General features: G+C 64.8%; 1 protein-coding gene across 1 annotated transcript in view; it reads left to right on the forward strand.

The window, feature by feature from the left end:
* Nucleotides 1-16,345, forward strand: part of PDE2A (phosphodiesterase 2A) — a 49,689-nt gene that overhangs the window by 19,164 nt on the left and 14,180 nt on the right. Inside the window, 8 exon segments of the mRNA XM_068685170.1 lie at nucleotides 10,915-11,004; nucleotides 12,162-12,250; nucleotides 13,480-13,553; nucleotides 13,556-13,588; nucleotides 15,443-15,498; nucleotides 15,720-15,779; nucleotides 15,879-16,038; nucleotides 16,130-16,182. Coding sequence (XP_068541271.1) covers nucleotides 10,915-11,004; nucleotides 12,162-12,250; nucleotides 13,480-13,553; nucleotides 13,556-13,588; nucleotides 15,443-15,498; nucleotides 15,720-15,779; nucleotides 15,879-16,038; nucleotides 16,130-16,182 — 615 coding nt within the window.

Genomic DNA, 16,345 nt, shown 5'->3' on the forward strand with positions numbered 1-16,345 from the left:
GGGGGGTTGGGGTCCCCGGCTCTGCGCTCCCCCAGGCTGCTCGGTGCCCGGCTGGGGGCAGGCAGCGTGCCCACCGAGGGGCTGACACCGGGGTGGTTGTGCCAGGATGGAGCAGGGGGGCACCATCGGGCCCCCCCAGCAGCGCCGTGCCCCAAATCCTCCCTCGCACGCAGGTTTTGGGGACAGGATGCGCCCTGGGTGAGGAGGATGGGAACACGCACCCAGATTTAGGGCAGCTCGGGGGGTTTTGCTCCAACCCTGAGCTCTCTGCCCCATTCCCAAGTGTCCAGGGCTGGGTTTCCTGACCCCAAAGCCCGGCACCTTGGTTTGGGTGCGGGCACCGGGGCCGTGGGCTCGGTGTCCCCCTGGCTGCTGCCGGAACGAGGACGGGAACGGAGGGTTTTGCCCTGCGAAAAGAGGGGCAGGAAACAAAACGCGCTGCGGGAAGCCACCAAAAGCTGCTGACGGAGAGAAAGGAACCGGGAGGGAAAGGCCAGCAGCACCGGCCAGCGGAGAGGGACCGGGGTCGGCACGGTTTTGAGGGGTTTTGAGCCTGGGGACATCAGAAATGTCACCCAGCAGGGACAGGACGAGCGATTCCTCTCCATGCTTGGGGTAAAAGGATGTGGTGTGGGGTCTCCGGTGGTCCCAGACCCCCAGGACCCAACCTGTGCTGCCTGTGGCGCATCCATCTCGTTTTTTTGGGGCCGGGGGACACGGGACGGGCAGAGCTGCCTCTCCGGTGGGCGATGCTGCAGCAGCACGAGGTGAAGGGACCGGAGCGGGGCCACGGAGAGGTGCGTGGCGAGGGGGGGGACACCGCTCTGCTGCCCTACACGGGGACACCGCGTCCCTCCCGGGATCACCGCGGTCACCAGCGGTGCCAGGCCGGTGGCGCTGGCTGCTTTGGGACCAGCAGCCCCGAGCTTGGAGCTGTGGGGCTGCATCACCCTTGGGTTTTTTTTTTAGCTTTGTGTGTCCCCCCCACCCCACCCCGAGCACCCCGCAGTGGGGTGAGGCCGCTCTCTGCGTCTCCACCGCTGCCTCCTCTCCCTGCCTCCTCTCTCCCAGGCAGCGGCCCCAATGCAATTACCCGCTGACTGGCCCATGAATCAGAGCCTAATTGATACGTGTTCGCAGCCTGGCCGAGCAGGAAGCCAACCGAGGGGGGGGGGGGCTGCACTGACCCACCGCTGCTGCACCCGCGCCGGGGCTGGGGGGGCCACGGCGCAGCTCCAGGGCATGGGGCAACCGCGTCCCCGCGCCCCCCGGCCACCCCATCCCAGTTTGGAGACACCAATCCTCAGGGCGCACGCCTCTCCTGCCTCAGTTTCCCTATTGGGATGGGTTCTGGGGGGGGCACAGGCTGGGTTTGTGGGGCGGGGGGCCATGCGTGTGTGCGCGCGGCCGTTTGTCTCGGCGCGGCCGCCGTTTCCTCCCGCTGACACAAACACATCAGCAGGGTAATAAAGGGGAGGAAAGGGCCGCGGCGGCCGCGCCGCACAATGCAGGGGCGCTTCTTTCCATGACGTGCGGCGGGGGGACGGCTTCCTCCCCTCCCCTGCCCTGCTCACGGCCCCCACCCTGCCGTTTTGGGGGGGCGCAGTGGGACCCCCAAACCGGAGCCGGGCTGGGCACCCCCTGGTTGTCCTTTATCCAGGGGGTCCCACATTTAAAAGCTCGTTCTGCTTGTGCAGGATCAGCCCGTGCCACCTCGGTGCCCGTCCCCGGTGCTGCTCGTTTGGGGTCGTGGCTCCCCAAAATCCCCCGTGGCCGTGGGGTGAGGTGCGTGAAGTCCCCGGGGGTGTCACTGCCACCCTCTCGTCAGCTCCTGCGCCAACCCCGTGGGTCTCGGTTCTCCTGGGTACATCCCCTGGGCTCCCTGTCCTGCTGTGCCCACAGTCGGGGTTTTTGGGCACCTCCGGGTGGGTTTTGGGTTCAGGGGCTGGTTGGGGGGAGCCCAGAGCCTGGCTGGAGCTGCCCCAGGCGCACCGGGACGAGAGGAGGATTTGGGGCAGCGACTGCTCCCTGCCCCCAAACCTTGTCCCTTTCGAGCTGAGCTGAGATATTTGGCACGGAGGCGACGGCACGGGGCCCTGCCCGCAGCGGGGACGACCCTGGGGGGCTCAGGAGCCCTTGGGGGGCTTATAGGGCTGGATCCAGGTTTCACCTGAGCATCCCCAAAACGTGCTCCGGAGCTGGGGGGGGGCAGCAGCCTCCTCTCAGGGGTGGCTCTGAGCTGGTTGCATCCCCAGCCTGGCTTCCCCACGGTGCTGGTGGGCTGTCCCCAGGAGGATGTGTGGGGTTTTTGGGGGTCACGGGGCTGCCTCCTGACACCCCCTGTCCCCTGTAGGAGCGGGTGAGCCCCAGAAGTAAAAGGGGAGCTGCACTGGGTTCGTGAGGGTGCCCAGAGTGGGCGTTTTCACCCCAAAAAGAGCCCTGCCAGGGAGCTCCGTGTCCCAGCCCGTGTGGATGGAGGGGGGCAGATTTGGGATCCCTCCTGAGATTTCTCTCCCTCGCCTTCCCTTCGTGTCCCCCCCGATCCTTCCTCACTCCATCCTCCTCCTCCTCCTCCAGCTGGGCACAGGGAGGGAGCCAGGCAGGGCTCGGCTGCTTTTCTGGGGCAGATCTGCGGGTTTTTGGCTGCGCGCTCCGCTCCCGGCCCTGGCCTGGATTTAAGGGGTGACTTTGGGCTGCGCCTCAGCTCCCCCCCCCCCCGAATAATACAACTCCTGCAGTTCATGGGGCCAAACACCTCCAGGGCTGGACCCCACAACCCAAACCCCTCAATATATGGAAAATAAAAGATTTTTTGGGAGGGAGGAGCAGCTTTTCCATGCACACGGAGCAATGTCCCGAGGGTGGTGCCTGGTCCCCGCAGCCCTGGGCCCCCCCCCCCATGCAGGTACTGCTTGGAGAGCTGCCCCAAATCGAATTCCTCCCTGGCTGCAGATGGCCAGCAATTAAATTTCCCCAGTTCAATCAGAGGCTGGTAAATGAGCTCCCTAATCACCGCGCAGATCCCATTAGTGCCGGCTGGGGACGTGCGAACATTTCCCCCCCCCCTCTTTTCCTGCGCTGCTGCCCAAACCCCCGTTTTGGGTCCCTCTCCATGCCCGTGTGCAGCATCACCCCATGGGCTCTGTGCACACCCCAAAGGTTTCCTTTTGGGGTCTGTCCCAACGCCCTCCCCGCTGGGCACCCTCATAGCCAAAAGCCCCGCTCCCGGTTGGGAACACGGGGGGGCCACCAGCTCCTCGCCACGGTGACCCCTCGGTGAGCCCAGCCACCAGCAGGGTGTCTTGGAGAGGCTCTCGGTGGCAGCCCGGGAGGCGCAGGCTGCTGGTGGGGACAGGAAAGGGACCGGGTGCCAAGGGGGAGCCTTCCAGGAACGCCGCGTCCCGAGGATGCGGCGCCGGCACCGTGCCCGGCTCTGCCACCCTACAAAGGGCTGGCACCAACGCAGGGGCGCACGGGTGTCTGCGTCTCCCCGGGGACAAGGATTTTGGGTGCCGGGGCTGCTGCTAATTAATGGGGTGGGGAGGTGGAGAGGGCTCCGTGCTCCTGGATGGAGCTTGTGCTCGCTGCGGGGTGCCGCGGGGAGGGCGCGTGGGGCTGGTGACACCCGTGGGGTGAGGTGCAGGAGGGTTTTAGGGACTGGTTGTGCTCTCCCTTTGCCCTGGAGGCTGCGAGGTGGGAGCCACAGCATCCCCCGGGTGCTGAGAGCCGGAGGGGGCAGTTGTAGGGCCAGCAGCACCAGGGCTGGACGTGTCCCCAGCCCACCAGGCGCACAGCTCCACCACCTCACCCCACAGCCGGCCCCGCTCCCCTTTCCCCCATCCTCCGGCACGTTATTTATGGCTGCAGCAGCCTTGCGGGGCCGGCAGCTCCTCGCCGTGCTGGGAACACGAGGGCAGGGGGCAAATCCCTTCCTGGGGACGCCGGGGTGTCACGGCACCTCCTTCCACGGGGCCACCCTCTCGCTTCCATCCACAGTGCTCGCGCTCACCCCATTGACACCAGGAGCAACCCCCGGCTGCCCCCAGGAGCGGGTACGGGGGCAGGAGCCGTGGGGCTGTGCGGGGTTCATCGGTGCCCCCCAGGCTCCCAATTTATGCAGGGGAGACGCGGCCGAGCGCTTTCCTTAGGAAACGCATCGGGTTTGGGGCGATTTTGGGGCTTTGCCGGCGCGCGGCACCGCGGCTCTCGCGGCGCGGGGCTCTGACAAGCCATTTATCTGCTCCTCGCAATTTGTTTACCACCCGAATAACAACTTCCTTCCCTTCCCTTCCCTTCCCCGGCCGGGCTGCTGCTGCTGCTGCTGCTGCGGGAGGAGAAATCCCGAGCCCCTTTTCCAGCCCCGCTCTTATCAGCAGCTAATTAGCCACAAGGATTTTGGCCAGCCCTGCGGGGCTGTTGTTCCAAGAAGGCCGCGATGTTCTGGGTGACGGGAAATCCTTGAGGAGGACGACCGATGGCCGCGCTCCCCGGGCCGTTTGTCCTGCCTGACAATGGTACATCAACAGGAAGCGGCCTTGACTCCAGCCCCTTTTTATCAGCGGGGCCGCCGCTGGCCCCTCGTGGGTGGAGGGATGTGGCCGCGGCCGGGCTGGCCACGACGCGGGGTGGCACGGGGATGGTTGGGGAGCACCCCGCAGTGCCCCACCACCCCCGCGTGCTCCCCAAAGAGACCGATTCCAGCTGGATCCGTCACAAAAAAAAAGGAAACTGGGGTGCAAAGGGCCCCGTGCGCACCGTTTGCGCAAACCGCCCCGTGCGCACTGCTCCGCGCGCACCCCTTGCACAATCCACCCCGTGCCAGCCACCCCGTGCAAAACCCCTTGTGTGCACAGCCCCGTGCACGCTGCTGGTGCAAGCCCCCCCCCACCCCATTCAGCCCCCCCAGTGCCCCCTTTTCCCCGTGCACAAAGCCGTGGCTGTGAGCCTGGCTGCCCGCCCTGCGCCCTGCGCCCTGCGCCCTGCGCCACGCCGCCGTGCCAGCTCCCGGCCCGGCTGAGCGGTGATTACCTCGCAGCCTCGTTAGCTGGGACTCGCTAACAGGGCAAGAGCACCCGAAATGCTTCTTAAAGTGTTATTTAAGGAGAAGCAAAGGGCTCGGGGTGGTGTTGTCAGCCAGCTCTTTGTGCCTGCTCGGTGGTGGGTACGGTGCTGGTTGGGCGCAGCGGGCTCAAACAGGGGAACAGGGGCTCACCACGGCCCTATTATTCCTCCATCTGTGCCAAATCCCGGTATGATGCTGGTGGAGCAGGGCTGTGGGATGTGTAGGGGCTGTCTGATCCCACGGGGTGTGGGTACAAGCCCCAGGGAAGCGCCAGCTCCGTGCCCTTCGAGCACCCGCCAACGGTGCCGAGCTCCTCATCTATCTGCTGTGCCAGGACCCCGGGGCGAAATAACATCTGGGATAGAAGAGAGATCCCAGAAGTGTTTCCTTCCCGTTTACGCTCATTAGCCCGAGATAAAGGATGAGGTAATTAGGGGGCTACCTCGGCTTGCAGGTTGTTGCTGCCTGATTGGATTAAAGCAATGTAATTTGCCAGCGAAAGCACTGCAGGCACGGCTGGGTGGACGGACAGAGGGATGGATGGATGGACGGACGGACAGACGGATGGACAGAGCTCCCCTCCCTTCGTCTGCCTCTCCATGCGTCCGTTCCTCTGTCCTCCCACCCCTCCATCCCTGCCCCATTTTCCCCCCCCCCCCATGCCCTATTGATGCACACTATGGGGCAGGGCAAGGATCCGACCCCAGAGGATCCTAAAACACAGCCAGGGAGGCCTCGTGGTGCCCCGCACCAACACCCAGGGCTAAATTTAACCTCACCCAGGGGGGGCAGCATGGCCGGGGGGGGGGCTCGGCAGCCTGGAGGCGAGGGGGGGGCCGGGCGAGCTGCCTGCATCAGGAGGGCTCGGGGATATTTTTAACGCCGCCAGATTGCTCCGCGGATGCTTGGGGAGGGCGGCGCGCGCGCTGGCTGGCAGCCGGCAGCAAGGCTTGGCCGAGGGGGGTCCAGGGGGGGGTCTCGGCTGCTGGGGGGGGGCACACACGTGTCCCTGTGCGGTGACAGCCAGCTCGGTGCAAAGGGCTGTGCTGTTCGGGGACGCTTGGTGTGGTGCCGGAGGGTCCCGGAGGGGAGGCGACGCCCCCCGGGTACCCCTGGAGCCCTGCTTTGTGCCACCTTGTGCCCCCCCCATCTCCTTGTGACCCCCCCAGCCTGATTCCCCATGGTTTTCCCTCCTCCATGCCCACCTCCAGCCCCTGTTTCCTCCCCCCTCCCAGGCTCCAGCCCCATAAAACACAACCCAAATCCGGCCAGCACCGTGCGCACCCCCCCCTCCTCGTGCAGCTCTCCAAAAACGCATGGCCCCCCCCCTGCTCCCACCCCACCAGCAGCCCCCCCAGCTCCCAGGCTGGCGGCTCCCATCCTTGCCACCCCTCCAGGAGCTGTCGTAGGGTTGGTGATGGGGGCACAAACCCACCCACAGCACCCAGCACAAACTGGGGAGGTGGCGAGGGCTTGGCAGGGCCCTAATTCCATTTTGCCCCCCCCCCCTGGCTCGGGGAGCGGAGGTCGGCGGCTGCCCGCTCGCATCCCCGGGGCGATCGTTCAGGCGGGGGCTAATGAGCCTTGACTAATCCACTTACAAATTAATTGAGACCGCTTCCCTCGAGTCCCCAGGTGGACGCGTTCCCGGGCTGAGGGGGGCAGGTGCCGGCACGGGTGGCATCCTTGTGCCAGGGGCGAACGGCAACCTGAGGGGTTGGGGACAACGGGGACGCTCTCCCTGCCCCTAAAAGTGGCACCCCTAAAAGAGGGTGCCCCCCAAAAATGAGATGGGGTGCTGGGAGACCCCAAAGCACCCGCGTCCTGATGCATCCAGGTGGTTTTCTTCGTCCCCTTCTGGAGAGGAAGGTGGCCAGGATGGGATCGCGGCGCGCCGTGAACATCCCCATGGGGCAGGAGGAGGCTGGAAATTTGGGTAGGATGGGGCGAGCAGGGTGCAGGGGTGGTCCCAAGGATCCCAACCAGCCCCTTCCGTGCGGGGAAGGGTGCTGGGTGCTGTGCCACCCCTTGGGGGGGGTGGGGGGGACATCGGGTAAACGGGGGCAGAGCGCGGCGGTGCCTCTCCAAAACTGCTGGCTCGGCGTTGCCCAGTCACCAACAAATCCCCTACAAAAAAAAAGCAGGGAAAGGGCAGAAAAAGGGGGTTAAATACCTGCCTGGTGCCCCCCCCCCCCGCCCCCCCCCGGGAGGAATGTGGGGTGCTGGCACTGGGTGCCGACGCCGAGCTCCTGCCCGGTAGCTGCACCCTGGCTTGTGTCGGGCGCCGACAGATTGCTTACCCTAACGAGATGAATGGCTTAATTAATCACCCCCCCGGCTCCGCCGAGAAACATGGGGGGGGGTAGGATACAGCTCTGGTGCTTCACCGCCCTGCTGGGGGGGGGGGGGTGATGGTCAAAAGGGAGCTGGGGCATGGGGTGGGCAGGGGGGCGCGGATCCCAAAGCTCCTGGCGACCCTAAAGGGGAGCTGATGGAGATTTCATTGCCCCTCGCTCTCTTGGGGTGCTGGTACCATTTGGGGGGGGGTCCTTTCTAGCCAGGCTGGGCGATCCGAGGGGGGGTTGCAGGGCCACGGGTGGGATCACCCCATTACCACGGGCACCCCGAGGTGCTGCCCGCAGCTCCATGCCCCCCCCCCAACACCCAGCCTGCCCCCACGGCCCCGTTCCTGCCACCCTGGCACTATTACAAAGGGTTTTTTTTGGGGTGGGGGGGACACAGACACACGCCAGGGCTGGGACCCCAATGATTTCGTGGGCTCTTTGGGGAGGTGCGGCCGTGCCAGGCAGGCGGCTTCTCCTCCCCGCACAGCTGCTTGGGGGGGGGGGGGCTGTGTCTCCAAAAATCAGTCCTTCCCCTCGCACCCCCCTGCAGGAGGCATTCCCGGGGGGGCTGCTCTGCTCGCAGCCCCCGGGGATGAGGGCACCAGGCCCTGCTCCGACAGCTGGGAATCGCGACCTCTCCACGCCCAGGCTTTCTATGGTGCCCCCCCCAGCTCCCCGGAGTTAATTAACCCCCCAAGAAGCGTTGGTACTCGAGAGAGAAGAGTTTTTGGTCCCCAGCCCCGGTGCGCACGGGGGTGGGGTTGGGATTGAGCCCCCCCGGTGGGTCCCAGAGGTGCCACCGCCGGGCTGTCGGGCGTTGCGCTGCAGGAGGGCGCCGGGCTGTGCCAACACAGCCTCCTCCTGCCAGGCCCCGCAGCTTAATTAACCTCCTAATTAGCTCCCTGGCAGGGCTGCGTGCTTGGAGCCCGGGCTGGGAGCAGCATCGATGCAGCAGGGGGGTGCTGCAGGGGGTGCAGGATGGGGCCAAGCGCCCCCCCCCCCCGGGGCTCAGCCGCTCCGTATCATCCCCCCGGTGTTTGGGGTGATTTATTCCACTCTTAGGGGATTTATTCACAAAAATCCCATCCCCATAACCGGGCAGGGGGGGTCCAATCACGGCACATGGTGCAGGATGCAGCCGGGGGGGGGGGACGAGCCCCCTTCCTCTCCGTGTCCCCTCCATTTGGCACGGTGACCCCCAAATTCTCATCCCCTGCCCGGCCAACACGCATCACTGCACCCCCCCCAGGAGAAGAAGGATTTATTTGGGGGGGGATAAGGGTTAATCCCACCCCCCCACGGCCCCCTCCAGGTTTGTGCAGGGTGGGGTGGGGGGGGGCCAAGCCCTCGGCGCCCAGGAGGGTGCGTGCCGTGCTGCGCCGGCTCCCGAGCGCGGCAATTAAGCAAAGGCAATAAACAGAGCTGACAGCAGGGCCCCAGCGGGGCCGGGGGTGGGGGACAGCACGGGGGGGGGGCCCAGCACCACAAGCACTATTTATGGCAAGAAATTCAACGCTGGCCCCGCACGGGGCAGGGGCGCAGAGGGGTGCGGTGCGGCACCGGGGCGCATGGCGATGCCCCGGGCTTGGGAAGGGGAAAAAAAGCCCCCCCCAGACCCCCCCCCTCCTGCTGGGAGCAGGGTGAGCGGGATGCCCACCTGGCTCTCTGCTGGCTTTTGTTTTTTTTTTATAGCTTTTTTCCACCCCGGGGGGGGGTGCGGGGGGCGGATTCCCGTCCCTTTTACAGCCCCCGCTTGCGTCCAGCTGCCACCTCGCGGGTGCGGGGGGCGGATTCCCGTCCCTTTTACAGCCCCCGCTTGCGTCCAGCTGCCACCTCGCCGTCACCCTGCTGGCGTGCCACCGCCGTGGCTTTCCTGGGGGGGGGACAAATGGCTTTGAAGCCTCATCCCCCAGCCCCCCCAGCCCCCCCCCAGCACCCGTTCTGGTCCCGCTCGGGCTCTGCCTCGTCCCCCCCCTGGGGGGGGGCGCAGCCGGCACCAAAGCGAGGCCTGGCTGTATTCTACAGTGCATGTGTCTCCAGTGTTACTGAGCGGCTGGAGATGCAGCCCTGTTGGAATCACAGCCAGAGCCCAAATCTTCAGCTCCCACCGACGCCGGATCCCAGCACCCGGAGCCCCCCCCCCAAAAAAAAAAAGCCTGGAGACGCCCGGCGCAGCGGGGGAGCCGTGCGCAATTGCGCCAAGCGCACGCGCGCGTTTCGGGGCTGCTCCCCGTGCCCCCTGATCCCGCACGGGGTTGTTCCTGGGAGGAATCCGCCAGCTCTCGGCACGTCCGAGATTTTTTGGTTCCCCTCCTCCCCGCTCTGTCCCCTTCCTCCCTCCTGGTTCATCTTCCCCGGGATGATTTATTGCCGTGTGAGCGAGGAGCAGCCGGAGTTCGCCGTCCTCGCGCTGCTCGCCCTTGTGCCCCCCGTGCCATTTTCAGCCCCGTTTCGTGCCCTGGGGACACGGTGTGGGGTCAACGGGTTCCCCTTTGGTGACACTTCTCCAAAAAGAGGGACACAGGGCTGGGTGTCCCTACCGAGGGGACAATTTCAGCCCCCTCCTCCCCAAACCTCACCACCGCAGCTCCATCCCTGTTCCATGCGCCCCATCCCAGCAGCTGCTTGGGGTGGGAGGAATTTGGGAGCCCCAAATTTGCACCGGCGGTGCCCAGGACATGGCACGACCCCGCCTGGGGTTTGTGCCAAGTGCTGGGACATCGGGGACCCGGGGTGGCCGGAGGGTGGCCGTGCCCTCACCGTGCACTTCGGGGAGGTGGCCGGGGCGCAGCGCGTGGCTCTCGGGGATTTTGCCAGATTTCGGTGTCCACAAAAGCTGCAAAAAAATTAAAATTCCACAGCTGCGTCGGCTGTCGGGGCCGTGGAAGGCAGGAGCAGGCTCGGCTCGTTTTTATTCATGCAAAGAAATCGAAGGCGTAAATAAAACCGGCGGGGTCAGCGCGGGGGGACCCGGCTCTGGATTTATCGGCACGCGGCCGCCCTGCTGCTGCTCCCAGCCGGTGCTGGGGTGGTGCTGGTGGCACTGGTGCAGGCACTGGTGTGGTACTGGTGGTGCTGGTTTGGTGCGAGCGGACGCCAGAGGGGCTCACACACAGCTCCCCGTGTCCACCCTTGCTGTGCCAGCCCCGTGTCACACCACATCCTGGGCTGCTCTCCTGCCCAGTGCTCCCAGTAAATCCCAGTCAGCAGTGATGGCCGTTTGCACGGTCACGGGGGCACCCCAAAAAAGAGGTGGCCGCCCCCCCCCACCTTCCTGCAAGCCGCAGCCCCCAGCAGCCCTCTGCAGCGAGGTGGCACCGGGGTCCCGTCCCCATCCCCGTCCCCATGGGGTGCCCCCGGCACCGTGCGCCCCCCGGGCGGGCGGCATCACCTCCTGGGGATTTTGGGCAAAGAGGGAAAAAAAAACAACAATGTGGTGACGTCGGTGACCACCTCAGCCCCCTCCCCGTCGTGTGTCCCCCCCCCCCGTGTCTGCTCTCTCCCCAGGACGCCCTCCTGAGCCTGGGGGCCGTGATCGATGTCTCCAGCCTGCGGGACGCCCTGCGCGATGCCGTCCTCTCCCTGCTGCCCAAAGTGGTAGGTGGGCACCCCCGGAGGTGCTGGGGGGGGCGGGGGGGGGCACTGGGTGTTTCTGGGGTGTTACTGAGCTCCCTGCAGGGGGTGGATTCTCTGCTGGCTGATATCGGGGCTGAGCCACACGTCGGCACCCCCCCCTTTGCATTTTAAGCAGGATCTGTGCTAATGCCCCCCCCCCTGGACCCTTGCTGATAGCGGGGAGGAGCGGTGCTGAGCCCCCCCCCTGACCCAAAAAGACCCCTGAGCTCCTTGTCCCCTCGCTGTCACCCACCTGCCAGCAGCGGGTGACATTTGGCTGAGCCCCTGCGCTGTTTTTGGATCAGACTGCAGCAGGAGGGTGCCCGGTGACGGGTGGGGGTGTCCCCAAGGTGCTGTGTCCCCAGGGTGCTGCTGGCACCACGCACACCGTCCCAACACCGTGCCCCAGCCGAGCAAAACACCCCCCTGACCCCAGCTCTGCCTCAGTTTCCCCCTTTGCCCCATCCCCGCAGGGATCCCGCCGCTCTCCTCCCTGCGCATCCCCGGCGCACGCCTCCGGTGTTATTCTGGGCACCGAACACGCAATTGCTGAAACCCTCGGCGCGGAAAGTCCGCTGAGCCCGGCCTTTGCCCGCCGCCGAGGGCTCCGGCACCTCGGGGCCATCAGCCAGGGAGCAGCTGGCACGGAACAGACCCGGAGCCACGGCCCCTGGACGTGTCGTGGCACCGCAGCATTAAATCACCCCGCTGCGCCGCCGTTGCGCGCGTTATCTCCCCGCTGGCAGCTGATAATGGGATTTCATCGCCCGGCGCTGCCATGAATTACTTTTCCCTCCCTCCTTTCACCCCTCCCCGGGGAGCTGGAGCGCGTCGGGGCGCCTCGGTGAGGTTCTGCTGCCTCCTTCTACCCATGCGTTGCGAGGTTTTGGGGTCCCGTGCCAAATCTGGGGGGCTCTCGCTTCGACCCTGCCTGCTGCGGGGTGGTGGAGCTCCTGGAAAAATGCTCCTGGGGAAACTGTGCCAATCCTGGGGGGCTTCTGGGGGGGGCTGAGAGGTTTGCAGAGCCAGGAGGGGGGCACAGGGAGGGCTGCAGGGGGAGCAGCCCCCAGCCCCACGCAGGGAGCGCGCTGAGGCTGCAGGGGGGGGGCTCACGGTGGTGCTGCTGCCCCCCCCCTCCAGAGCACGTCTACATCTACCTGCTGGATGGGGACACCCGGCTGACCTGCGACGACCCCCCCCACGAGCTGCCTGCCGAGGGGAAGCTCAGGTGAGCCCCCCATGGACCCCTCCTTGGGGCGGGACCCCCACCGTGCCCCCCACTTGGAGCCTTTGGGCCCCCCCGAGCTGTGCTGTGCGCCCCCGGCCCCCCCTGTTCTGCTGCAAGCCCTGCTGGGCTGCGGGGCTGGGATGAGCCACACGCGTGCACACACCCGTGCATGTGTGCACACCTTGCACACGCCTTGCACACACAGCCACGTGTGTGCACTGCTCGGCCAGGCATGCACAGACACACGGATACATGCAGTGTGCGTGCACACGCATGCACCCTGTGCTTGTGCACACCCCCTGCATGCCGTGTGTGTGCACACTGTGCACGTGCAAGCACACATGCATGAAGCATGCACGTGCACACACACTGTGCACGTGCACACACACCCCATGCACATGCATGCACACTCAGTGTGCACACGCACAATGCACATGCAGATGTAGATGCACACTCACTGTGCACACACACTCACTGTGCAATGCACACACCATGCACATGCATGCACACTCACCATGCACACGCATGCACGCACCATGTACATGGATACACACTCATTGTGCACATGCACACATGCACAATGCACATGCAGATGCAGATGCACGCACACTGTGCGCACACACACTCCTTGTGCGCATGCACACGCACCCTGTGCTCATGCATACACTCCCCATGCACACACACACCCCATGCACACGCGTGCACACTCCCAGTGTGTGCACAAACACTCATTGCACACACATACCCACACACCCCATGCACATGCATGCACAAACACCTGTGCACACACACTCACTGCACACCCCATGCACATGCATGCACACTCCCTGTGCACACCCCCCCCCATGCACACACACACCCCATGCACACGCATGCACACTCCCTGTGCACACCCCCCGTACCCCAATCCCTCCTCAACCACTTGCACATCCTTTTTCCTCCCCCCTCTTACCCCCCACCCCAATTTTTGGGCTGCCCACACCCCCACAGCTGTCCTGCCCCATGGCTGGGGGTCCCCTGCTGTTGCCCCCCCCCAGATCTCCCAGCCCCACCCTCACTGGGTCCATCCTGGGGGGGTCCCTTATTGGGGCCAAAGCAGGGGGACACATCCTGGGGGGGGGTCCAACAGAGGCTGGAGGCAAAGCAGCCTCCAGGTGGGGGTCCTGGGGTGGGAGCCCCCCACCCGGCCTTTTGGGGGGGTGGCTCAGGGTGCCCCATGTCCCCCCCAGGGATGCGGTGCGGAGGCAGAAGCGGGTGGAGTGCGGGGGGCTGCCCCCCGCCGAGCTGCAGGGCCAGAAGCTGGGCCCCTGGCTGCGCCCCTCGCCCCCGGCACGCAAGGTGGGGGCTGCACGGGGCGGGTTGGGGAGGGGGAAATGGGGAGGGGGTGGGAAATGGGTGGGGGGGGCAGGGGGTGGGATGGAGGGAGGGAGGGGTGGATGGGTGGGTGGAGGGAGGGAGGGAGGGAGGGAGGGATGGATGGATGGATGGATGGAGGGATGGATGGAGGGATGGGTGGGTGGGTGGAAGGAAAAAAGGATGGAGGATGGCTGGATAGATAGAAGGAAGGAAGGAAGGAAGGAAGGAAGGAAGGAAGGAAGGAAGGAAGGAAGGAAGGAAGGAAGGAAGGAAGGAAGGATGAATGGATGAAAGGATGGATGGATGGATGGATGGATGGATGGATGGAAAAAAGGATGGAGGGATTTAGGGATGGATGGAGGGATGAAGGGATGGGTGGAGGGATGGATGGGTGGATGGATGGAAAAAAGGATGGAGGGATGGGTGGATGGATGGATGGATGGATGGATGGATGGATGGATGGATGGATGGATGGATGGAGGGATGGAGGGATGGACGGATGGACGGATGGACGGATGGAAGGAAAAAAAGGATGGAAGAATGGATGGAGGGATGGGTGGGTGGGTGGTTGGACGGACAGATGGAAGGAAAAAAAGATGGTTGGAGGGATGGATGGATGGAAGAATAGATGGATGGAGGGATGGAGGGATACAGGGATGGATGGATGGAAGAATAGATGGATGGATGGATGGATGGATGGATGGATGGATGGATGGATGGATGGATGGATGGAGGGATGGATGGATGGATGGATGGATGGATGGATGGATGGACGGACAGACGGACGGATGGATGGACGGATGGGTGGAGGGATGGGTGGGTGGATGGGTGGATGGGAGGAAAAAAGGATGGAGGGAGGGATGGATGGATGGATGGATGGATGGATGGATGGATGGATGGATGGATGGATGGATGAAAGAATAGATGGATGGATGGATGGATGGATGGATGGATGGATGGATGGATGGATGGATGGATGAAAGAATAGATGGATGGATGGGATGGAGGGATGGATGGAAGAAAGGAAGGAAAAAAGAATGGATGGATGGATGGATGGATGGATGGATGGATGGATGGATGGTTGGAAGGAAGGAAGGAAGGAAGGAAGGAAGGAAGGAAGGAAGGAAGGAAGGAAGGAAGGAAGGAAGGAAGGAAGGAAAAAAGGATGGATGGATGGATGGATGGATGGATGGATGGATGGATGGATGGATGGATGGAAAAATGGATGGATGGAAAAAAGGATGGATGGAAAAAAGGATGGAGGGATGGGTGGATGGGTGGGTGGGTGGGTGGGTGGGTGGATGGATGGGTGGGAGGATGGAGGGACGGCTGGATGTATGGACGGACAGATGGACAGATGGACTTGGCTACTTTGAGGACTGTTAGCGTTAGGTCAGAGGTTGGACTCGATGATCTGGAGGTCTCTTCCAACCTAGAAATTCTGTGATTCTGTGATTCTGTACGGCTGTCTGTCTGTCTGTCTGGGTGTACAGGTGGACGGATGGGTGGAGGGAAGAAGGGAGGGAGGGAGGGATGAGGGTGCACGGGTGACTAGGTGGGTGGGTGGGTGGATTTATGGGTGGGGGTGGGTGGATAAGAGGGTGGGTGGGTGGGAGAATGGGTCGGGGACAGATGGATGGGTGGGAGAAGGGATGGATGGATGGGTGGAGAAATGGATGGGAGGGGACCTCATGGAGTGGGTGGGTGGGCATGGGGGGGCTGCACACACAGGGGGTATGAAAGGAGGGGAGGGAAGAAGGGGGGGACACCCAATTTGAGGGGTCGGTGCCACCCCTCCGGCACCCCCCCGGGGCTGAGCCCGCTGTCTCCTTGCAGTGCTCATCATCCCGCTGGTGGACAAGGACAGCGGGGCCGTGGTGTGCGTCCTCCTGGTGAGCAGGGGGGGGGACACAGAGCTGGGGACACCCCCCCTCAATCCTCTGGGGACACCCCCCCCATCCCCTGGGGACACCCCTTGGGTGGGACCCGAGCCGCGACCCAAAACGCATGGAAAACACCACCAAAACCTCACCTCTCCTCCCCAAAATTGGGGGGTCTGGGGGTGCCCACGCGCCCTCCCCCGGCCCCCAGCGTCCTCCCGCTGCCCCCCCAGGTTCACTGCAGCCCCCTGAGCGACTCGGACGAGCAGAACCTGCGCGCCCTGGAGCGCCACGTGAGTGACCCCAACCTCTCCACGGTGCCTCCCGTCCCCGGGACCACCTCGTCACCCCCCCCCCCCCAGGACCCTGACGCCCCCCCCTTGTCCCCGCAGACCCTGGTGGCGTACCGGAGGGTGCAGGCTCTGCAGAAGCTGCAGCCCTGGCCGCAGGTCAGCCTCTCCACCAGCTCCTCGCAGACCTCCTTGGCCAAGGCTGAGAAGGCTCCCGAGGGCAGCTACAGCGAGCTGGACTGCAAGATCCTACAGCTCTGCGGTGAGGGGGGGGGACACGCAGGGTGGGGGGCGCACGGGGGGCGCACGGGGGGGTGCGGAGAGGGCAGGGTGCTGAGCCGCCCCTCTTGCAGGCGAGCTGTACGACCTGGATGCCGCCTCGCTGCAGCTCAAGGTCATCAACTACGTGAGTAGCTGCCCCCCCCCCAGCTCCCCCAACCCCTGCCGTGCCCAAAAAACAGCCCCCAAATCGAAATTGAGCCCCCCCTCCAAGATACGGTCATCAGTAGGGACCAGAGTGAACGGCCCCGGAGCTGTCAGGAGTCTCCAAAGCTCACGGGGCCACCCCA

This window comes from Anas acuta, chromosome 1 (assembly GCF_963932015.1).
Source record: "Anas acuta chromosome 1, bAnaAcu1.1, whole genome shotgun sequence".
NCBI classification, from domain to species: domain Eukaryota; kingdom Metazoa; phylum Chordata; class Aves; order Anseriformes; family Anatidae; genus Anas; species Anas acuta.